Raw genomic sequence first — 25868 nt, forward strand, 5'->3', positions numbered from 1 at the left:
ATGTAAAAAGTTAAGGGGTGTGAATACTTTCTGAAGGCACTGAACATGATCAATCATACAATAACAAGAAAATAACTTTTTTACAAGAAAATAATTTATTTTTGGAACACAACCATATTTGTTTTATTAGTACATCACACACACCATTGGTTTTCTTTACAAAAACACACCAGTGATCTGAACTCATGTCATACTGTAAGATTAGATCAGTGCACCAAAATTACATTTCCACATCCACCACCCTTCCAAAACAGCTAACATCTTCGTACAATGAAACGGATTGTAAACAGAAGAAAAAAAGCTCTAGAATGTTAAAGTGAACATTTGTTGATGTCATGGATCACTGTGTTCTTATTGGTGGAAAGGGCTCCATTCCCCATATCTAGGTGTGTTCACCAGCGTGGCATGGTCAGAACGTTTCAGATAGAAATGGATTGCATAGCATTTACAGAGCTTTCTTTCTTGTGGAATCGAGAACCATGTTGGTTCTATGCACTACTTTTCTATGAGCATCGTTCTGGACATTTCAGCCCATGGAATAAACCCCTGGGGATGTAGGAGTGCTGATCTCGGTCCAGAATGTCCATATAGCCAATTATGTATTTTGATCTAAAAGCCAAAACTGTTCCTAGATCAGCACTCCTACTGTGAGACATTATTTACATTTGACCTCTGATCTCAGTCTGGTGACCTCATCCAGTCTCAAAGGGTTGTTTCTCAAAATCAGGACCTGCAAGACCATAGTCAGTCACACTTACACAATTAGGGTCAACAAGCGGAAGTTAAGATGAATACATTGTTTCATATCAATCCTAAAATAAACAGAACATCGGACATGGATTGGAGCCCATTCTCTATGTCGAAACAAAACTGCAGAAATAAGATTACTCTCCCACTTTCATTTTGTACTCATCTTTCCCTCACGTTTGCATTTACACCTTGAGAGAAACAAATCCCTATTGATTATTGCCTTAATCTTTTATAAATGGCCCCTGGTCCCCGTCATACAGTAACATATAACTGGGTCGTTTCACCAAATGACTGCCTTTTGCATCCCTTTGATATTTGAAGTAGAAATTGTGTAACAATATTGCATTTTAAAAGCCTGTTACATTCATTGAAGTGCCCTTTAATATAGATCACATGGAGAATTCAATAAATCACATTTTTTATATGAATAGACTTCCTAAAGTGCACAAAACTAAAATCCGCATTGACATGTCCCTCCATGAACATTTTAACCCACTTAAGTTCAACATTTCTCCATTGTAAAGCCCTAGTTATTTAGTTGCTCTGGCAGTTATTTCTGAAGATTGTAATTTATTTCATGTGATGAGTAATTCATTTCAAGGGAAACAAAGTCCCTTCATTTTAAGATTAACTCTGTTACTTATGTAAACTGAACTCTCGTTTTAAAAATGGTGAAACTATAATAACCTAAAGAAACTAATATCTAATAGTCAAATCACAGTGTAAAAGCAGGTGAGCTGGTTCTGGTGTTTTGTGGTGGGGAACTGAGTGGGTCGAGCAGAACACGACAACCCTGCTACTCCATATATAAACAGGCTACAAATGTTTGCACTTTCATTTTTTAAAAGCTTGCATTCAATTGCCCCTCCCAGTTGTACACAACAGGCTCCCATTCCCTCCATCACAATGGGGGATTTATGATCACCAACCCTATTACTTTACACTTAATAGTCACATTTTTATTTAACCTCTTGAGATGGGAAGTGTTTGTAATTAAGTTGAACATGTGCACTTTGAGAGAATGTTACCAGCTGAATTCTAAAAAGGCACTAAATTGGTGGAACGACCGAACTATGTATACATTTAATTCATTTCTATCTTTAAAAATTGAAGACATGTTTTGGTTTTCCAAACCAGAGATGGTGTTAGGACTCATCATACACACCTACATTCATTCATATACAACTCACTCTGATCTGCACATACAAGAAAATAATAAGTCACCGTAACATTACAAAATACAAAAAACACATTTAAAAAATACATCTGAAAAACAAACTAAATGTTGAATTCTGTAAGTAGTTTGAAGAGATACAATCCAAACCTGCATTTCTGTGCAAAGTTAGGTGATAAGTGGATTTCTAGACAGAACACACCCTGTTGGTGTGGAGTCATAGCAAAGACGGCTTGTTATGCTGGTGTATCAAGACTCAGATCTTCCTCGCTGGGATATCTCAGAACCACATGACTATCGGTTAGACTGGACGAGTCACTGACTAATTGATTTTCTATAAACTTTTAACTAAAACTGAAGTGTCCTTAAAAATTGGTAACAAACATTGGTAATAAACATCAGTTCAACAGCTGTATTAAAATCTTGTCTCACTGAGTTAACATCAATAATGTCTAAAGGACTACAGTAACCTACTGGCTGGATTTAAGACAGAAGTTGTAGTTTGCTCTCCAAGCCTGCAGATGGCACCCTTGTGTTTGGATGCCAGTTGACTGAGGTGAAGTTCGAGAAGGGAGTGACGGTTTACAAGGCTGAAAGAACCCACCCAGCCAAATGACTGGCATGAGGTGATGTTGAAAGAGCTCATTATGCTACACAGAAGGTATGGGTTGGGTGAGACTGATACGCCTGGATAGCATCCTAATCCTTATATAGTGCACTACTTTTGACCAGAGTCCATAGGGCTCAGGGTAAAAGTAGTGCACTATATAGGGAATATGGTGCCATTTGGGACATAACACTAATGTACAGTGAATCACCAGCTTTACCTCCCTACAGTTCACTTGGCTGGACCTCTGGACTGGACATGTCATGACAACACACCACCAGAATGGCTGCCTCTGCAGGCTTTGAAGGGGAAATGCACGGCCATTATATAGAAGAGGAGGAAACACGGAAAGCTATGACGTCTCAGCTATAACATCTAAACTTGATCTTTTGCGCCACTCCCCCTTGAGTTCGGGGTTGAGTCTTTGCAAACCTCATCAGATTCTCACCTACACATCGTTCTCATACACCTCAGGATCTTTCAGCATTAACATTCCAGCATTCCTTCAAACACAAACGTGTGTGCTAAGACCTTCTGTCCTGACAAAACTAAATGGAAAGTAGTTCTCTCCCCCTTTGAAAGATAATGTTCCCTAATAAACTTCCTCTCTGGTAGATCTCAACACTGCCAATATTATATCAGTATTCTACCACTGGTCAACTAAAAAAATAACTTTTCTGTGATGACTTTTGGTTCAACAAAATGGAGTCTGTTGGAAGTCATTAACACAATGATTATGGCCATCCTACTCAGCACACCTCACAGCTCAGGTCCCATGAACACATGGTCTATAATACCAGTCATCTACATGAGTGTATGTTCATGTCTGTACAGTGCCCTCGCCAATGAAAGGCTCAACATCAGATGTGATAAACCAGTAATCACAGCAAGTTATCTACGTTGTGAAAATGTATTTTAGTGATATTGAGTCTCAGCTGCTAGGTCCATTTCCATACGAGTGTCTGACACTGGAGTGTCTGTGTATTGGCAGTGGGCTACTCTGTGTAAGGGAATGATTCTATAGTCAGTCATGCTTTAGAAGACCTGGAGCTGATCAAGGGTATAGGACTGAGTAGGTTAGGGTTAGTAGTAAGGCTCAGTAGGTTGACTGCACAGGACAGACAGCCAAGGAAGACTCACCCTGAGGGCTAATCTCAAATGACACTATTCCCTACATAGTGTACTAACATGTAGGGCACTATTTTGGAAAAAAATTTAAGTACAAAAATCCTCTACTGGGAGGGTGGACTGTAGGGTTTAGTGAACGCGGGGATCATTTGGGCCGTCTAACTTGAAGAGTTATCAACCTCTCTCCCTCCCGTTCATTCGTTAGTGTCACTGAACTAAATGTTACGCAAAACAAAACAGTTTAAACCCTTGTCTTCCGCTAGTCCCATAAAAGAAAGAATAACAAAACGGTTGAATAAAGAAATGTGACATACAACGTATAAAGTGCATTGAATAAAGGTGATAGAACAACGAGACAGTAGGAATGTGCATGGATCTCATTGAGATGGACCACAGGTCAGGTCCGCTAGGTAAAAACCTACCTCCACTGCTTAATACCACTGAGGGGCGAGTGAGATCTTGGATGCATCCCAAAAGGCACCCTATTCCCTTTGTAGTGCTCTACTTTTGACCAGGTCCACTATATTTCACCATAGGAACTAGGGTGCATTGTGAGACATACCCCTTGATTCTACATGGAATCAAGTGCGAAATAGATACTCATTTTATGGGGGACTCGTGATCTGAAAATAATTGTATAATAATAATAAGAAGAAGAAACTATTCCATATTTGTATACCTTCCAAAAAGGGCTGCTATTCACCAAGAAAACATATTTAGGACTAAAACAGACAGAACAGAGAATCAGATCAACCTAATAGAAAAGGTCACATACTAACAGAGCTATCCCGCAGCTCTCCTTCTCAGCACACACGGCCTGCTAAACTAAACTGGCTTTTTATACATTATTTGTGAGTAACATACATTGTATAAAGAGGCGGTGTTGGTTTAAGACGGCAAACTAGGCTAAAGCCTTGGCAGTCGTCAGCAGTGAGCGCACTGTAGCGTACAGTCACTGCAGCTTCATTAGTCCTCAGAGATAGTACTAGGAGGTTTCTTCTGTGCTCCTTTTCTCTACGACTACACATCTACCATGTCGCTCTCTCTCCCTCTCTTTTTCTCTACTTGTCGGATGCCAGTTTGTTTTATCCCTTTTTTAAAGTGAATATTTGGTCAAAGTCTCCATGGTTGGATCTCAGGGATCTCTCTTGGTAATGTATACGTAAGGACAGAAGTAGTTGTTCCTCTCCACTCCACTAGTTCCCCTCAGAGACAAAGCACAAAGGCATTTAGTCGTTTTAGTTCCTTCACGTGTAAGGTGGTTTTGGTTAGAGGGGGGCAGCAGGAGGAGTAGAGGCTGAGGGAATAGGGGTACCCAGGAGGAGGAGGAGGAGAGGGTTGAGACAGTAGCCCGAGAAGAGGCGTGAGAGGAGAGAGAGAGTAGTAGTTCAGGTTTGGTTAAGGTTTCTCCTCAGTGAGTGGGGAGGGGGGTCAGAGGTGAGAGAGAGAGAGAGAGAGTAGTAGTTCAGGTTTGGTTAAGGTTTCTCCTCTGAGTGGGGAGGGGGGTCAGAGGTGAGAGAGGAGTTCAGGAAGTTAAAGTTTACGCTGCCTTCTCTTCAGGACAGGATGTATTCAGGTTCCCGCTTTTTTGGCATGGCGGTTTCTGTTTTTCCCATTGGCACATGGCGTTGGCGTAACCCACGATCACCTTGTCCATCCAGGTGAGGGGCTGGGGGACGAGCACGGCCCCCTCAAAGAAGCCCAGGTGCCCCCCGTGCAGTGTCAGGGCGAAGATGACATTCTGCTTCTTCTCTGGAGGGGGATAGGGAACAGAAAGGGAGGGGGTACAATTAGAAGATAGTAGCATCTTTTAAAACAGATTTTTTTAGTTGATAGACAAATGGATAGAAATGTATGAGAGGAATGAGATGAGGGATACAGTACAGAAAGCAAGTGGAGGAACGGGAGATGGAACCACTGCCTCCAGGGGCATGTGATCCGGGTCGGCAGTACAACCACCGGACCAGCCCCCGGAACCACATGGGAGTCATTGTTTAATGACAGTGATGTCAGGAATGATGCCATACATTCTGTAAAATGACAAACAGCACACAATGTTACACCAAGGTCGTAAAATGCGTCATCCATGTAAAGGGACAGAGATCTTGAGTCAGGCGTCTAGGAGGACTGGGAGAGGAAGGAGAGCAGGGTCCAGTGCATTAACAGCGATCACTATCACCAGGTAGCTCAATAACCCTGATGAAAGATAAATAGAGCCTTGATAAAGGCAATAAACATGTCATATCTATCAGGAGTGACCAACTAGAACAATTAACTCATGACTCTGTAGCTGAGCTACTTCATACCGTTTGGTTTTGGTTTTTGTTGAAAAACCAATTGTTCAACCCAATCCACTGGGAGGTGCACGTCAACCAAAATGGGACAAGTCACTGATTATAGGCTGTACAGTACACAGCCTATTTATAACCTATTTAGTGAGGTTAGTGTTCATATATTAACTTGAAATAAACTGTTAGAACATTGTAAATAACAGATTAAAATAGCACAACAGAACCTTTTATGAAATGACTGAGCAGGTAGCGGGTAACAACAGTATTACAGGTATTCCCCAGCTGCTGCCTACCAGTTACAACTGGTAGAACAGAATCAGGGTTGGGCTGATTAACAGAATCAGGGTTGGGCTGATTAACAGAATCAGGGTTGGGCTGATTAACAGAATCAGGGTTGGGCTGATTAACAGAATCAGGGTTGGGCTGATTAAGGAAGTAAATTGATATTCCAATTCAATAATAAAAATGGATCCCTATTTTCCATTACTTCTAAATTAAACAGAGAAGTACAAACCATATACTTTAAAGTTTTTTTCCCACAATTGAAATCACTTGGACCCCAACCCTGAACAGAACACCAGTGTGGCATCCAGACATGGAGCCCTAATTTCTCCAGCTCTAACTGGGTTAGTGGGGGAAACTTGTTGGGGAATAAATCAGAATTGGTGGGTAATATAGAGAAGATGTTTTATTTTCATGATATGCTTATGAGTTATTTCTCATAAGAATGTATTTTGTTGTACTATAGTGGTGGCCATTGGCAGATATCTGTTCTATGTCAAGACTAAGTTGCATGGGCCGCAGAGAGGGGAGAGGTCAAAGTGTCATCATGTGTAAATATATATTTTGCTCCACTGTGTCTGTGTGCCAGTCACTCCCTACTTTTCCCATCGGGGAGAGGAGGATGGCAGTGTTTGGAATCATTCTATGCTCCCTGTGAGCTTGTCCAGGATTGGTTGTATTTAGAATTGGTTGTATCTAAATGACAATTTGATATATGCCTGTTGATATGGAGGATTGGTTTATGGTTCTGGGTTTTAGTAAGGAGACAAAGCTGAACAATTTATTATGTCTATGCTGTCTGACTATGTGTGTTCTTTGTTATTAAAGGATCTCAGTTGCATTGTAGTGGGGCTCTCAGAGAATTCATTGATAGACACTGAATTGATCTGAGAGTCACAGGGTTGTGATAGAACTCATATAATTAAAGATGGACTTTGATAACTAACTCTGACTTGTGTTGTGGTTTGCGCTCATGATTTGGTAAATAGAGGAAATTTCCACGACAAACTGCAGCGTCCGCCTGGTGAGTGTGATCCCACAGGGCTTGTACCAACCATACACTATCTGCTAACATCTACCAGAGGTTATAATAGCCTAGGTGACTCTAGGAAATGACTCATATTTATAAACAATTCAAAAAGGACACTCCAGCTTTCCATTAGGCTGAACCCTGAAGAGGGTTTGATGTAGGAACACATTCATAATAAACCATTCAGTTTGGCTGGCTGCATCTTTTGGGAGGCGGTCCTATCAATTGTTTAATAGCGTTTTAAAAAGGACCATGAACTAGACGCAGGGAAAAGTTGAAGCTTGCTTTAAAACAGAAATTATGTCTAATATGCAGCTTCCATTTTGTGACACGGAAGATAAGTATGAACAAAGCAGAAGCTTAATTCATCTAAACTACACACTGTTAAGTAATAATAATACTGTCATATTCTGCATTTGAATAACATTCCATTTAAATCCTAAAATGAAATGGAATTGACCTTAACTCTGGGTTAAGCACTACGCACAAGACTCCTGACTGAGATTCCAACTAAAAGATTGTTGGCCGGATTTGTCCGCCAGACAGTCCTAATGACATGTGCCAACTACTATGCAGCTTAAAGTTTGATTCCAGGTGAGGTGACCACATTAGTTATACAACAGCTTTCACATGTTTCCAGGCTTCCTGTGGCCAGTGTGAGTCAGCCTGACTCTTCTAGGGCAAAGGGGACCGAACCACCAGCTGATTTCCCATTTCAGAGAGTTAGGCAGCTGATTTCCCCTATCAGAGAGTTAGGCAGGGCAACAGCTGATTTCCCCTTTCAGAGAGTGAGGCAGGGCACCAGCTGATTTCCCCTATCAGAGAGTTAGGCAGCTGATTTCCCCTATCAGAGAGTTAGGCAGGGCACCAGCTGATTTCCCCTATCAGAGAGTGAGGCAGGGCAACAGCTGATTTCCCCTATCAGAGAGTGAGGCAGGGCAACAGCTGATTTCCCCTATCAGAGAGTTAGGCAGGGCACCAGCTGATTTCCCCTATCAGAGAGTGTGGCAGGGCACCAGCTGAGAATCTCCTATCAGAGAGTTAGGCAGCAGGGCAAGGGCAGCTGATTTCCCCTATCAGAGAGTTAGGCAGCAGGGCAACAGCTGATTTCCCCTATCAGAGAGTTAGGCAGGGCACCAGCTGAGAATCTCCTATCAGAGAGTTAGGCAGCAGGGCACCAGCTGAGAATCTCCTATATCTCCACCCTGCATCTCTGTGTAGTGCAGGACACAACAAGCCAGTGAGCTAGTGTTCCCCTCCATCCCAGCTCTGGGACTCTATAAATAACAGGTCACATCACCACCACACATTCACCACCACTTTGAGGAAACGTGATCATTTCAGTAGGGAACTTGTCTTTAGACCTACCCCTTCAATGTTTGCAGATCTGTAAGGTGGGAAGCAATATTGTGGAAGCTACCACTACACAGCTTATACCCAACCAGAACCTTCAGACAATGCTTACATTAAAGGGTAAGGGCCAAGGGAGAGGGATAGAGAGCAATTTGGGATGGGCTGTTCCAGAAATCCCGTGAGAGATGAGAACTGGCTAGAGTACTGTCCAGTCCATGGATCTAATATAATCCAACAAATGGTGACTAGTTGGTAGTGCTGAGGTGGTTGTTTCCATAAATAGCATGCTTTCCTTTACTGCTCCATTTGATCAACCCAGTAAACCCTTGAGGATTGAGCAGATTGGCCGCTATTCTCAGTGTTCTATTTTAAAATGATAGAACACCAATCATGGTAACCTATCATTAGAATCAGTTAGTGTTGAAAAAAATGCCAGACTTTAGTTTGCATATCTAAAAAGGTAAGGCCTAACGGTGTCTAGAGTCTAAGTCACGAGCACATGAGGAGACAGAGGCTCTCATCTGTGTGATACACTACGTGTGTGTGTGTTTGAGTTAGAGCCAGTGTTAATCAGTCAGACATTCCCAACACACCTAGTTGTACATACCGCCCCCTCCCTGGCCTGGGTGTGGGACTTAAAGGATTCATCTGCTTATTCCAGCTCTGCTGTTTCAGAGACAAAGTAAGGGAGAACTTTGTACCAGGTGTTGAACTGGTGAAAACACAGTAGACTTCTAATGATTTCCCTTGTGTTAGTACACAAATAACATGTGCACATACTGTTCTGGACATTAAAAAGTGACTTTTCAAAGTGGCTTGCTGACACCAAACACCAAGTTAATTTTAGCCATGTGTTTTTCTCACTGTTACAGTACTGGCTAACTTCTTATGGATTCTCTGGATGCCTCTTCTCAATAGCTACAAAAACGGAACTTCAGCTCACAATTACTTTAATGTAGCTTTGCTGCTCTGCATAAAGGCATGTTGTACAAACATCTGTTGTAACTAGAAATGCTACGATCGACATGTTGCACAAACATCTGTTGTAACCATTAGTTGGAACTATAAACAACATGATCAACATGTTTGTTGATCAAACATGTTTGTTTATCAAACATGTCTGTAACAAACGTCTTTGTTAACTATAATGACATTGCATTATAACAGAAGCAGGACACAGACAGTCCAAGTATAGATGACATGTTTTCAAGTGGGGAACTGCACATGTTTATCTCTGGGGAAAAGGTGTCCTGGGGGACCGGATAGGGCGGTTCCAGCAGAATGGCCCTGTGTCTCTGTAGGGACGAGCTCTGAGTAGAGAGTGTGTGTGTGTGTGTGTGTGTGTACTAATGCAGGTGTTTGTTACCTGCCAGTGTACGAGGGATGGTGAGCAGAGACCCGTGCACCAGAGGATCGTCTGCAGAGTTGACCAGCAGAAGTGGCACGTCAACCTAAAAAATACAACCATAATTAGATATTGGGCCTGTGTATTGCATACAGTATAAGAGTCCACTTAGACACAAGCTTAAATCATGAACTCTCCAAAGATCTCACACTGTTCTAAGCACTTCCTTTAGTACATTTCTAATATTCATACACACATACATGTTTAGAAAAGTATTCTTAATTCACACAGGAGAGAGAGAAGTAGGGATAAAGAGTATCAACCTACATTGTGAATATAATGCACACAGCTCTCCTTCTCGTAGTATTCTTTGAGGGAGTTGTGCCCGTGGAACTTCCTGCAGAGACAGGAGGGGTGACAGGTCACAAAACAAAGCAGCATGCTGTGGAAACTGGAGAGGGATTATTAAGTGACATACTATGTGGGTGAGCACATCCCTATGAACCATGCACAGCAAGACACTCACGGAGGCCTTTCTTAGGGCTGGGCGATATAGCAAATTAATGTTTTAGAACAATGTTCAAAATGCCTCTATCGCAAGAATCAAGTTAAAAAAATTTAAAAAATTTAAACTGTCTTTTCTCTCGTTTCCTTTGCTCCTTCTGTGCTGTGTTCACTGTGCACCTTCCCACTGGCACAGACACCAAGCCCCTCCCACTGGCAGACACCAAGCCCCTCCCACTGGCACAGACACCAAGCCCCTCCCCCTGACACTCACCACAACAAAGACTAAAGAGCACTTGTTCCTCTCTGACAACGAGCAGTTTAAAATCTCTATCTGCATTTAAACGAAACCATTCTAATGATACCCTTTTCATGTCTCATCTCCCAACATGTAGAACAGAGCAGACCTTACTAAGACGTGAGTATCAACGACTTGGGCAAATGTCTGCTCAGTTCCTGTCGTGCGCAGCATTGCGGTAACACCACCGCTAGCAGCATTTTAGCCACATACTGTTATGTGCCAACTGTCCAGTAGGCGTTTTATAAATGTGCAATTAAAATAAAAATACGCATTAATATCCAGAATTGGCAACTCGTTCTCACTTGATTTCAATATCTAAACAAAGTGAACAGTTTGTTCAAACAGGTGGAGATGGACAGGAGGGTGTATTCAGAACAGTTCAACTGTTATACCATGTTAGCAAGCAAATACACCCAAGTTGACTAGACTTGACATATAAAGATTAGCTGGCTACTCATTAGAAGGTGGGCTTGAGAGGTTGACCTGTGTTCATTATCTATGCCTGCTACCTTAAGTTAGTCATTATTAGTGAATGTACATTGTGCCTGGTTCTGGTTAAGTTTTGTAATTTTTTTAAAGGGCATTTTCATAGACAGGTTTGAAAGCCAGATCAGTGATTATTGCCAAAAAGCAGGTTAAACTATTTCATTATTAATGGGTCTTCTGGTTGAAGGCTTAGGTATAATTTTACAAGCCCTGAATTCCTTATGAAATGCAGTGTTTTGACCTTAAATTGTGCAACAAAGCTTATTTCAAGATTTAAAATCGAGAAACTCCCATAAGTTAGAATTTGTTTTGGGCGATAATCGCCCAGCCCTGCTCAATGGCTCCTAGCATATTGTTCCTATGTATTGACAAAACTCAAAACGTTTGGCTTGAACTTCAGCAGGTGCTGTTGAGTGTTGACAGTCTATTTTAAACATACAGCCATAAATCTCACATTGACCCCCTGTGAAATCAGTTCTAAATATTGTAGTGTTGAGGACTCAACACTGATTTCACAGGGGGTCAATGTGAGACTGGTTGCTCACAGGAATAATTGCATTGTCTGTCATTTTAGCATGTGTTCCTTATTAGATTCTATTTAGTGTCTTTTACTCAAATGTATTGGGGGGGAAAGCGTGTCCTATACCTCATGATGGTTTCATCGATCTGCATGAGGGAGGTGGCCGTGTAGAGCCGGCTCAGGTCTGCATCCTCCATCTTCGTTGCATTTCCAAACAGACTGCCCCTGTAAACACACAAACAAAATGTTGAGACATGGCGTTGAAACACGTGACAACACGAGTTATTCTCAGTAAAGATCTATACCTATACCAGGAATTTCCGTGCCTAATTGCCTCCATTTCTTTGGTTAAATAGTTTGCCTCAGGGAGCTGCTCTGTACGGGTTTGGTGTTTCTCCTCCTTGGGGAATTTTACTGATCTGCTGGGTTGTGACTGAGTTAAGTCCAAGCCATTTGTCATAGATCTTAAATAATATAAGCCATTTAAGCAGACAGTTTGATTTCCTATGGGTGTCCCCAGCAGGGCTTGAATGGGTGTTACCATGTGATGATAGCTCCCAATCACCACATGGAGTTTCCACCATATGGCTTTTACAGTAATTTGGCCATTTCAGAAGTATGAGAAGTGTCATGGCCCTAGGGTAGGGGCTAGGGGTTTCTTTGGGACTGGGCCTACCAGTGTGAATGTGCTAAGTATTGGAACAGGGCTGAGTACCTGTGTGAAAGGATGATCTTCTTCATGTTGTCGGCCATGAGGAAGTTGTAGAAGCGTCTGCACTGGTCCCACTGTAGGAACGTCTCCTGGGCCCTGTATACACACACACACACACACACACACACACACACACACACAGAAGTCAGTTGTGTGTAGAGAGAGAACTAATTATATTGTTGTCATTATATCTGTTTGGCCTGACAACCAACATACTCAAAAGTTGGCTAAAGCATGAAACACAGGTTTCATCACTGTAGGCCAATGCAGGACAACAAAAACCTGCTGCCAACAACACTTTGTACTCTTGAAGCTGACATGCTAACCATCACCCCACACGTTAAATCCGCAGAACGATCTCTTACTGCACTATGAACTCACCAACACTAGCTAGCTAGCTAGCAACTAGCTATCAACAAGCTAGCAGTACTAGCAACAAGCTAATAACTGGCTAGCAACAAGCTAGCAGTACCTATCTAACAATTATCTAGACCAACTTCATATCTGCTAGTGCACATGTGAAACAAGGTTGAGGAGTAACTGATTACATGTTATCAGTTACATGTAGGCTAAATCTGTTTTTTTTGCCTGACCATAAGTTCAGAGACCTCTATGATGGATCCTTTTTGTCTTCTTCTAATGCCTCTTAAGGGGGAAGTAATCAAAAAAAGTAACTTAAAGTAATCCGATTACATTACTGAGTTTGGACAATCCAAAAGTTACATTACTGATTACAATGACAGGTAACTAGTAACTAACAAATTACATTTAGTAAGTAACCTACCCACCCAACCCCGATGAGAAATACTACAGAGGTAGCATATATAGTGAGAACTACGCAGCAGGCATAACAATTCCATTCAACAGATGGCATGGGCAATGACAAAAGCTTTAGCTATGACAGACAGGAATGGAAAATAAAACAGAGGTATAAAGACTACTCCCATTTCATAAAAGGCCAGTCTGCCTGGTCCTGACACACACACGAACACTGTTTACTCTCTGGACAGAGCGGAGTGTTCCTGCCAAGAGACGTTGGCCACGTTTCAAACTCAAAGGTGTGGTTCAGAAACACCACACGTTTCACAGAGTTCCATCTACTCCATCCCAGAGCTTGTGCAATACCACATCTAGAAACACCAGTGCGTTTTCAGTCACTGTATCGTGATAAAATGTTTTCCCCGTCACGACACGTGACGTCTTTGCTCATTATGATAACAGGCAGTCTGCTTTAGACCCAAGTGTAATCAAATAGATTACAGGGACTAAGACAGAAGGGAAAACACTGAAACAACCTCCATGGAAGAACTGCATGGTGCATGAAAACGAACAACCCAGGTTAACGGAGCAGCCAACAGTATGAGTCTGTTTCAGTACTCAATAACACAGAACTACTGTACTGGAGCCTACATCTTTGCCTACCTCAAAAGACTTGGCAAGGCAACAACCAGTTGTCTACAGCGGAGACAGACCGGCACCCAGGCAAGGATAAAACTCATACTCATACTCTGTCCTCTGTCTTTGTTGTGTTAGTCACCAGTCCACTGAGATCACAGATAAAGCCAAACTACAGGAAATGATCAATGATGCTGGAGAAAAACCAGGATCCCAGCTACTCTCAGCCTTGTTGCCATCTTGTCAGACAGAAAGCTGCTGGGCAAAGTCAAATCCATCTGAGTGAACCTCCTTTTACAGAGAACCAAGGCTCAGAAGTAGGACAGACAGAGCACTTGTATTCAAAGCAATACACTTGGAAAGTAGATTACGTCACAAAGTTGCATAAAAGATGACGGTGATTACCATAAAACGCCTCGTTTGCTAAGTTCGCCATATTGTACATTGCTCTCTGTTACTAATTATATTCTATTGGCATTAGCACAGTATACATGATTCTAATTCTAGCGCCAAGACAGTGGCAATTAGAAAAAACTAAAAAGTTAATTGTGTTTATTTACTGGCACATTGAACCACGTCGCGTGCCGTAGGGGCGGCAGGGTAGCCTAGTGGTTAGAGCGGTGGACTAGTAACCGGAAGGTTGCAAGTTAAAATCCCCGAGCTGACAAGGAACAAATCTGTCGTTCTGCCCCTGAACAGGCAGTTAACCCACTGTTCCTAGGCCGTTATTGAAAATAAGAATTTGTTCTTAACTGACTTGCCAAGTAAAATAAAGGTAAAATAAAAAAAGTAAAAGTAGTTTACAAACTCAGTGGATAGTGCTCAAACTAAGACATATCTGAATTCCTTCATCTTTATGCGCCTTCGCCATTGGTAAAACACAACTGAACAGTATGTCATTTTTGACAGCTGTTTTACCATATCTTGCAAATGAGTAGCAATGGATGCTAACCAACTGCACAGCAAATAGAAACAACAGCTCATTGCTAACAAGCATAACACTGCCTCTAAAAAAGACAATGTGTCTCCACTGTGTATATTTGGATGTTTATGACACCTTCACTGACCTAGTATACAGCTGTGTGTAAAAAGGGGATATAGTATGTAATGTAACAAACACCATTAGCTAGGCAAAATGTCCATTCTGCGTCCTTGCGTAGCAATTATAATACACAAACGTGTGCAGCACTGAAATTTGTAACTCCACGGATGAACACTGGATAGCCATTTTGAGTAGCTCTTACATGTGGCTTTTGCGTACTTGAACAGGGTTTAAATAAGCCTTAAGACCGTAGCCCACCTGAGTGCACTGTATCCCTGGCAGACACTGACGCAGCACAGTACTCTCTCCTGATTGGTCCGGTTCTCTCCCAGGAACTTGCACACGATGTTGCCTCCCAGGCTGAAGCCCACCACTATGAGGTGGGTGTGAGGGAACATCTTCTTGATGTAACCCACCATGGACGCAAACTCCCACGTGCAACCTACCAGAACAAGGACACGGACCAGAGCAAAGACATTACATACTGGGGCTTTGAGTTGGTTCATTTCCTTGGTAGCATAATTCATGGCCACTGATCTGAAATGAGGGTGGTGTGGTGAAAACCTGTCTTTCACCTATACCTTCTTGTTGTTGCTTTGTGTGTGTTTTATTAGGAGCATGTGTGTGTTTTATTAGGAGCATGTGTGTGTTTTATTAGGAGCATGTGTGTGTTTTATTAGGAGCATGTGTGTGTTTTATTAGGAGCATGTGTGTGTTTTATTAGGAGCATGTGTGTGTTTTATTAGGAGCATGTGTGTGTTTTATTAGGAGCATGTGTGTGTTTTATTAGGAGCATGTGTGTGTTTTATTAGGAGCATGTGTGTTTTATTAGGAGCATGTGTGTGTTTTATTAGGAGCATGTGTGTGTTTTATTAGGAGCATGTGTGTGTTTTATTAGGAGTATGTGTGTGTTTGTACACGTCTGTGTAGTCCTCACCGTAGGTGAACATGCGAGGTGAGGTGAGCTCGATGTTGGGCAGAGCACCCAGGTGATTGAGCACAGCACACCTGTAACCCTCCTTCTGAGAGTGACCCACAAAGGTGCGGATGTAGTGCTTCTCGCTATGGTTACCGATCCCCGGGCATATCACCATGGTGACGTCATCTGTTGGAATAGCAAACATACGGACAGATGGATCAGTGAGCCGTTTGCAAATGAAAATATGTAAAGGCAAGATTACACGTCCTCATGGGCCGATCATTGCACGGTGTGGTACGTAAATATGACAGGCAGCAAACAGAGACAGTATGGGTCCTCAATAAAACCTCTATAGGATGAGATGTCCCAGTCACTCAAATAATAAAACATCAAGTAGCCTAGTTACCAGAGGCTCTTTATTACCTTTATTTAACAGGCTGGTCATTTAAGAACAAATTGTTTTTTACAATGACGGCCTGACAAGAGGCAAAAGGGATACAAATCTATATTTTTTAATAACTATAAGATAAAACGGACAACACAGACAGAAGCCACTGGCAACAGCACAACTAGAACAGGAAACAAAGTGGATGTGTGAAGTAAAGCAACATGCTTCCTTCCATATGGCAACGCAAACTAGTGACCATTAGAAACTACTACATCTCAACTCAGAGGTCAAAACAAATGATCTACGTCACAAATGGCACCCTATTCAGTACACTACTTTTGACCATGGCCAATAGTCTGGTCAAAAGTAGTGCACTAAATAGGGAACCATTTGGGTCGCAGCCCCTGATCTCATCACCTTAGCCGAAAGTAAAGATAGTAGAGTTTACCAAGAGTCACGGTCTGTAAATCTGTGTCCTCAACAACCCTGACATAATAATCCCCTACAGAACGGGAAATGGAACCACAAGGTAAACAAGTCCATGGACCAAAGGAATCAAAACCGCCCTGACAAACTGAGCCCAGACAGGACCGATACCGTACATAGGACAGGTACATAGCACAACATTGGGCTGATGAATTTGCTCTCATGCTTCCAATGAGCTCATTCAACAGCTTTCCTTCCCATTGCACTTCTCTCCTTGGTCATTGCTGTAAATGACAATGTTTCTCAACCAGTTAACGTAGGCATAGAAAAGGCAAGGCAAGCACATCTCAATTGAGGGGGATGTTTTTGTTTTTGTGAGTCCTGTGCCAATAGAGATTCTCCATTCTTGATAAATGATCCATGAATGATTGAAATAGCCCACCTCCTGTCCGGTGGTCCCCCATGGGCTCGAAGAGGTCAAAGGTGGCGGTGGCCCCATCCTGCATGGGTAAGTACTTCCTGAGGCCTATGGGGTGAGGGCAGCTCACCCGCCCCATCTTGCCATACAGTGCTGTCTGTAGGTGGCCACTTTTACCCCACAGCAGGGGCGGAATGTACCTGCAAAACACACAGAGATTCACTATGGGCTGTTCTGGCTCGGACAATGCTTACTTTGGCCACGGCTTACTTACTTAATTTACTTTACTTTACTCAAGAGATGAAAGGTTTATTTGCAGGTAATAAAATACATTGTAATTCTTGGTATAGGCCCTAGGAGCTCTAACACATAGGCTAGTAGCCTAAATCTCACACATACAGTACACTCTACAATGCCATGCTAACTCGAGATCTGTGCACAGAAACATGTGTGGAATGTGCAACAGTGTCCATAAGAGGTTTCTGTAAGAAACAAGCACAACAGCATTAGGATGTCCCTTGAAGTAATAGATTAACTTTACTTGATGACTTGTTTTCGCTTACAGTCGTCTTATTTCGGTCAGTCAGCTAATGTAGTATACACTTTTACTTGTATTAAACCTTTAACTAGGCAAGTTAATTAAGAACTCATTGTTATTTACCATGAAGGTCTACTAAGTGGCAAAAAGGCCTCCTGTGGGGAACGGGGCTGGGATAAAACTATTTTTAAAAAGGTAGGACAAAACAGACTTCATGACAAAAGAGACACCAACACTACATAAAAAAAGAGAGACCTAAGACAACAACACAACATGAAAACAAAGCAGCAGCTCAACACAGTAGCAACATGACATGGCAGCAGCACAACACGACAACAACACAGGGGCAGCAGCACAATGTAACACAGTAGCAACACAACACGGCAGCAGTACAACATGACAACACAGTAGCAACACAACATGGCAGCAGCACAATAACAATATGAAAACACAGTAGCAACACGACAACAACAAAGTGGCAACAGCACAGCATGACAACAGCCCAGACATGGTTAGGCACAGACAACAAGGGCAAAAAGGCGGGTGGTTTATTTGCTGTGTTGACTTTCAGTCACAGTGTGTTGGAACAACATTTACACACAGCGAGGGACAGGGAAGAGATTCACATCCCTAAGTAGAACACACACCAAGCTGACCAGCCTTGATAATGCATCTGCCCTGGTACTGGATCTGTATGGGAGGAGACGTAGGTAAGGGTCTCCCTGCAGGAGATCAAAGTGGATCTATCTGCTGCTAGCACTGCAGTGAGACATGAGCTGGGCTAGTCATATCACACTCATACAATCTACCATCTCACATCCACACACTGAGTTTAGCACAGACGTACAGCGAACATTTAGCAGGAAACCCTTGGCAAATGGCCAAAAACAAGTAGTGGTTTCCATTTTAGGTCTGTTTATAGATTAGCAGCCACGATAACAAAAGAAGGAGATTGATGTTGACAATTGCAATGTCCTCAAATGTAGCTTTGGCCTACTCACTCTGGCCTTAAGATTTAATGTCCCTGTGATGAAATTGAGATAAATAGAACTAGGTCATAACAATATTTAGTGATTTATGCAAAACACTGACACCTTATGCTATCCCATAGTTTAAGGTACAGCTGGAGCGAATAGCTAGGCCGCTCCCTGACTGGAGCGAATAGCTAGGCAGCTCCCTGACTGGAGAGAATAGCTAGGCAGCTCCCTGACTGGAGAGAATAGCCAGGCAGCTCCCTGACTGGAGAGAATAGCTAGGCAGCTCCCTGACTGGAGAGAATAGCTAGGCAGCTCCCAGACTGGAGAGAATAGCTAGGCAGCTCCCAGACTGGAGAGAATAGCTAGGCAGCTCCCAGACTGGAGAGAATAGCTAGGCAGCTCCCAGACTGGAGAGAATAGCTAGGCAGCTCCCAGACTGGAGAGAATAGCTAGGCAGCTCCCAGACTGGAGAGAATAGCTAGGCAGCTCCCAGACTGGAGAGAATAGCTAGGCAGCTCCCAGACTGGAGAGAATAGCTAGGCAGCTCCCAGACTGGAGAGAATAGCTAGGCAGCTCCCAGACTGGAGAGAATAGCTAGGCAGCCCAGACTGGAGAGAATAGCTAGGCAGCTCCCTGACTGGAGAGAATAGCTAGGCAGCTCCCTGACTGGAGAGAATAGCTAGGCAGCTCCCTGACTGGAGAGAATAGCTAGGCAGCTCCCTGACTGGAGAGAATAGCTAGGCAGCTCCCTGACTGGAGAGAATAGCTAGGCAGCTCCCTGACTGGAGAGAATAGCTAGGCAGCTCCCTGACTGGAGAGAATAGCTAGGCAGCTGACTGGAGAGAATAGCCAGCTCCCTGACTGGAGAGAATAGCTAGGCAGCTCCCTGACTGGAGAGAATAGCTAGGCAGCTCCCTGACTGGAGAGAATAGCTAGGCAGCTCCCTGACTGGAGAGAATAGCTAGGCAGCTCCCTGACTGGAGCGAATAGCCAGGCAGCTCCCTGACTGGAGCGAATAGCCAGGCAGCTCCCTGACTGGAGAGAATAGCTAGGCAGCTCCCTGACTGGAGAGAATAGCTAGGCAGCTCCCTGACTGGAGAGAATAGCTAGGCAGCTCCCTGACTGGAGAGAATAGCTAGGCAGCTCCCTGACTGGAGAGAATAGCTAGGCAGCTCCCTGACTGGAGAGAATAGCTAGGCAGCTCCCTGACTGGAGAGAATAGCTAGGCAGCTCCCTGACTGGAGCAAATAGCTAGGCAGCTGTGAGGCTGTTTGCAGAGATAACCAAGGTCGGAGATAACCAAGGTCAGGGTGATCCTCTCCCAGTCAAAGGATGGACTGACGGTCCACACACATGGGTGGGGAGTGTACACACTGGTACAGTAAATATCGTCAGCGAGCAAAGTCTGTTGCTAAATCAACAGTTACACAACCCCCTCAATCTCATCTTCCTTCACTGTCATTAGAGCAGTCTGAGCACCTGGATATTACTTTCCTTACATAACGCTCATCTCAAAACACACAATGACCGCTGATGCTTCCCCACACCATTACTAATATTACAGATAAGACCTCCAACCCCTGTGTAAACATCATTATCAACTCTGACGTAGGTAGAGTTAGGGAGGTAGCATGAAGTAGAACAGAAAAGTAGGAGTACTCTGGACCTCCAGGCTGATTTAAATATCCCCGATATAGACTAATACACTAAAGTCTTGGTCAGGTTTGATTCCCCAGAACATTCTCGCTCTGCGAATTATCCTCGACTGGCAGGGATGATGTAATGTTGTCACAGGAGGACTAAGAGGACAAGGGGAGGAGTCCAGGCAGGCAGGCGAGGGGGGGCAACAGACCAGCTAAGACTACAAGCAAAGGCTATGGCCCAATACTGTTCAAATTACTCATCTGACATGACTGATGAAAGCTACACTTATCTACTGTGTGAATGAAATCAGTCTGTCATATTGCCTACACTTTAGAGTGGTGTAGGCCTGGGTGCTCCAGTCAAGACATTCCAGCAAACCTGTGTCCACACGCATGTAGCTACATGTCTGTGCGCAAGTTTGTGTCCTCATGCATGTCTATGTGCACGAGTGTGTGCACTGTAACCTGCTGTCGCCCTTGACAGTCAGCAGCAGACCAAAGCAAAGGAAATAGAAGCCAGCGTGGGCTGATAGATAGACAACACCCTTAGTTGTCTGAGGTACAGATCAAAGTCACAGGTCTGTTCTATAGGAGGTCTGATTTAATAACTGGCTTTTTGATATGATGCAATACACATCCCTCTGATCTACTGCCTGAAGGGGTAACCACAACACTTTTGGGGGTAAAATCATGGGGTAAGAGTTGGAGCTAAACAAAACCTAAGCTCTTCGAGGCATTCATAAATTATATTCTTCAAAAAAACAATAGCTACATATCATTAATTTAAACATTCAAAAACGGATGTACCAATCCCACATTGCCCCTTTACAGGGCTGGTTTCCTGAACACAAAGCCATCCGAGACAGATTGAGATAAAAGGCCAAGTAGACCTCTGATCATGGAAACCTGGCTTCACTCGGCATCAGAGAAGAATGGCTCTGCTGCACATCACTCCAGTGCAGGACCTGCCCTTTCAGAGGCGAACTCACAAACTACTTAGGCTATTCCCAAACTCTCCGTAGGCTAAATTGAATAAAATATTTCAGCTGCGCCCTTATTTTCTAGAATACAATGACAGATGGAATACATGGACTGCTTTGAACACAGAGTCGTTGCCCCCTGTCTCATATTTCCTCCACTGTGTACCTCTCTCCTTCTCCATGATTGATCTGTCCGTGGTCACCGTGCTGGAAACAGTGTTATGCAACTCGACTGGGTGTCACTAGGAGTTACACAAACCATCTTGGACCATTAGTCAGCATAAACAGTGCCAAGGAGCAATTGATGAATGAAAGACAGCCCTACTAGCCCAATATCCTTTTACACACGTTCTGTCTTGGCTAGCTTTTGACTGAGTACAGCCCAGTGGAGGGATATAGTGCAAAATTAAGATTAAAATGTATTTAATTAAGAAGCAATTCACCTACTGATTAGTATAATGAACCTTTAAATTATAAAATTTGCAAGAGTTGGAGCTAAACAAATTGTCTTATCACATACTTATTAAGCCTATGACTAGATAAAATGAACTGACGGCAAATGTTTAACTGGGCATCCCTCCCTGAGGAAGTCTGGAACATTCCAGGTCCGTTAGTCACGGCTAAAAACACACCAGTCTTAAAACACACAGACAGACTGTCAAACAAAAGCAAACAGCGCACAGGAACACACACAAACCTCAAACTAAATCTACAGTCTGTTTGGATAAAAAGTATCTGCATCCCAATTCCCTACGTGCACTAGTCTTGACCAGAGCCGTAAGGGGAGCACTTGTGGCCAGAGATTTGAGATGAAGTAACAGAGGCTTACATAATGAGACAGCAGCTGAGGGAAGCCTCCAGAGTCTCCCACTGGGCTTCAGACTCCCTTAAGACAGGACTATTAGGCCAGTAGAGTAGAGTACTGGCTCTGAACCATGCCACACATTCAGAGAAACCTCTAGTCATACAGGAGTATCGTTTTTTTCCACAACACACAGGAGTTCTTTGGAATGTGGGACTAGATGTAGGCTATAGTGTAGAGTGACAACAGAAGTGTTGGTGTGATCTTGGCAAGGCGATCATGGGTGCAGTGGTCCAATTACAGGCTACTGAAAACCCCCTGAACAAATCATAGGACCCCAATAAGCTATAAAATACTCGTGGCCTTGGGTTAGAGTGTGCGCCCTGAGACTGGAAGGATGGGTTCCCCCGGTCAAGTCATACCAAAGACTGGAAAAATGAGAGCTGATGGGTCTCTGCTTGGCACTCAGCATTAAGTTATATTGGGGGTAAAGACCTGCACTAGACTAGTGTCCTGTATGGTCGCAGAACACGGCCAAAGACTGAACCACAGGCAGAAAGGTCACTCACTCTTTGGTCAGGATGGGGCAGGACTTGAGCAGGAAGCGGTTCAGGGGCGTGTCCTGGTAGGTGATGTCAGGAGCGGCGGTGGGACTCTTGAGGTTCAGGCAGCGGACGATGACGTACAGCACCGTGGCGACCGCTGCCAGCTTCATGCCGTCGAACATGGCCGGCATCTCCGGGGCGACGATGGTGTAGTCATAGTAGCCCGAGTCTTGGGTGGCCATGGTGCCTCTGAGAGAGACAAACACAGAGAAGTAAACAAAGCGTTAGACTGTAAATACTCCACTTAGAACAAATACAGCTAGTACGGATGATCCTGCTACACGGAACACATTAAATCAACTAGCCTACATCAGCCATGCTCACTAGTACACTGAATAACTGTACCCTGGACAACAAAACTACATGAATGTCACTTTAAACTTACATCTTGTTCACCAAACTTAATCAGTGGCAGTAAACAGTGTGGACCATGGAACAAACAGAGGGCACAAAGTGGTCTAGCTATTTCTTTGTCAAAAAGAGGAATTCAAGGCATGTAGCCTAGCAACAGCTAAATATGTTTCAGCTGCCTGCTAGCAGCAATGACAGAAGCAGAAAATTAACAAAGCCAATGATGGTAAACAGACTGGCCAAAAGAAAAAGAGATAGAGGAGAAAGAGGTAGGCTGGTTTACAGTCCAAAAAGAGGAACTTGTGGTATGTAAATATGAGAGTCAGATGATGAGGTAGTTTAGATAAAACAAACTTCAGAACATGGATAGGAAAGAGTTGAGCAATTCTATCAAACAATTATTTACTTACAATTTAGGTTTAAATTCAATAAAAAGATGATCCACTCTGTCCAACAGCCTTTATTTGTGCAGTGACAGAGTCACAGTGACGTGGTCAAATCTGGAAGAAAAACAAACACTTTTATTTCATGTTTTAAAACAGGTGTTACGAATTTGCACGATCTGCCAAGACAACCCAACAGAACAGATTGTGCCTCTTCATATCTCCATACTAGACTTCTTTCCTTTAACATGGTTCTACAATCCCTGGAGTTCCTCTTCAATATTAAGCACTGACCTCAAACCAGTCATTTGTGACGGATGTGATAAAGTTCATTTGTCTCCTTGGTTAACAAGAGAATGTGCAGTGATCAATCCTAACAGCCCCATTACTAACAGTGATCCCCGCTGTCCTCCACTGCTCCAAATGGAATTCCCTGTAGAGCATGGAATTACTGCGTACTCCAATCAGAAAGAACACTATCTGATAAGAATCAATTACATTAGCCATGGCCACTAAGGTCAGCAGGCCGAGCACTTCTATGAATCCTTTCTAAGGCTGTGTGCACTAGGCCTATATAGGGAATAGGGAGACATTTGGGATGTAAACTAGGCTCTATGTGTTCTCCTCTATACCATCTAGAATGCATTAGTTATGTCCTAATAACAACTGCAGTAGCTACAAGCCACTTTGGGGGAGGGGGGGGGGGGGTTGAAACCATACTTTGATTTCATGGATGCTCAGAGCTTGCATCCATAGCTCTGTCTATGAATTTGAGTGTTATTACATTTCTCAAACCCCATCCCTCCGCATTTTACTAAAACAAGTGATGGGTGGCCGCTTTGTTGTTGTTTCATGTAAACTGCAGATTGCCTCTGATGTGGGAAGGCCAGTCAGTCATCCAGCATGATCACTGATGTAGCCTTAAATCATTTGGGAGCAGGTGCCTCAATAGGCCACGGATAGCCTGTGCTAAGAATCACCGCCTGCCCTGCCATCATGAGATACAATAACATTCCAGAGCTGCGTAGTTGAGAGATTAGGGAAACCACCACGGGCTCAGCCCCATATCACCATACTCTTTCATCTGTCTGTCACAGTAGCGAACACTTGCAGCTGGGCATGAGTGAGAATGCAGAGCGATGGCTTACCCCAAATTTAACTCTCCTGTTTTAGTTATCATCACATGGAACACATGTGTATTGGTAGGCAGGTGTAGGAATAATTTGCCTAAGTGTGTGATGATGATGACAATATAGGAATAGGAACACACTGCATAAGAAGACAATTACCTACCAAGCTAATTTTGTTAGCCATCTCAGTAAATGCAGATTATCATGGTGCGCAGCAAGTCAAACCTAGTCAAGGGAAACCCACCACCAGCTACATACAGTACGCACCATGCAGTCCCCGCTGCTTTTTCTATCACTGGCTTTGCCACCGACAGGTAATGCTGGACACAGTAATATTTTAGATGGCTTTCGTAAAATAAAAATGTTTTTGTCGACATAAGTAATAATATAGTAAACAAGTAAGAGAGGACTAGTACTGTAACGTTAGCTCGATGCTATTTGGCAAAGGGCCCCAACTCACCATCCCTGCTTTTCGCGCATCCACGAGCTAGTGGTGGAATGAATGTTGACAACCTCTCTCGCAGTATGTCAAACCAACATACAGCTAGCGAACTAAGCAAGGTATGTGTTCAAATGGAAAATGACATTTGTTAGGTAGTTAGCATACCTTGCTTAGTTCGATAGTGGTGGTGTGTTCAGCTAGCTAAACCGAAGAAAACAACACAGCTCTTTGCGCCCCGTCCCTAATCGTAACAGACAGAAATAGCTGGCAAACTAACCTCGTTTACCGTCCTCTCCTACACCGTGTCCAGTCTTTTCCTTTTCTCCTTTGTGTCTGAATCCGTGTCTTTCCATAGGGATGTTTCTATATTTATCTCGAAATAATTTACGGTCCGTGTTTTCTATTATTTCCCTCTCTGTCGATGGACATGCATTAACATGTAGCTACCGCTAGACTGACATCTCGGAATTCACTTCCTATTCCTATCTCATTTGCATATGATTCCCCTTATTCTATTGGGTTACAAACGCAGATACGTAATTTCTCTGACGTATTTTCCCCCATCTCTTACACAGCGCGGCTCCAGTTTCTTTACAGCGATTGGCTAAAGAAAATGAATATAACTGTATCCCCCAAAATATATTCAGGAAAATAACATGCTTTACATATTCATCCGTAATTTTTACAGCGATTGGCTAAAGAAAATGAATATAACTGTATCCCCCAAAATATATTCAGGAAAATAACATGCTTTACATATTCATCCGTAATTTAATATATAGCTAGCTCAATGATCACAACCTATTGCTGAAACGTGTGGAGCGTCGTGCGTCAATGTATAAACCAATATAATTGGGTCTCATATAATTCATTTAATTGATCCAATGATCAATAGCATATAGTCTTTCTTAGAATGTGCAAGAAGCATGAGGATGCCTCCAAACAA

At 43.1% G+C, this 25868-nt stretch overlaps 1 protein-coding gene across 1 annotated transcript; it reads right to left on the minus strand.

Annotated features, from left to right (window-relative positions):
- Positions 1-72: 72 nt before the first annotated feature.
- Positions 73-25460, minus strand: LOC135565381 (monoacylglycerol lipase ABHD2). The gene is made up of 11 exons (XM_065012154.1): positions 25200-25460; positions 23378-23467; positions 22581-22805; positions 17096-17271; positions 15858-16025; positions 15179-15362; positions 12487-12579; positions 11898-11996; positions 10288-10357; positions 9982-10066; positions 73-5411 (listed from the first exon to the last, which is right to left on the minus strand). Exons 3-11 carry the CDS (start codon positions 22796-22798, stop codon positions 5200-5202), a joined length of 1305 nt encoding a protein of 434 aa, XP_064868226.1. The 5' UTR covers positions 22799-22805; positions 23378-23467; positions 25200-25460; the 3' UTR covers positions 73-5199.
- Between the last annotated feature and the right edge of the window lie 408 nt (positions 25461-25868).

This window comes from Oncorhynchus nerka, linkage group LG27, assembly GCF_034236695.1.
Source record: "Oncorhynchus nerka isolate Pitt River linkage group LG27, Oner_Uvic_2.0, whole genome shotgun sequence".
Taxonomy (NCBI): Eukaryota; Metazoa; Chordata; class Actinopteri; order Salmoniformes; family Salmonidae; genus Oncorhynchus; species Oncorhynchus nerka.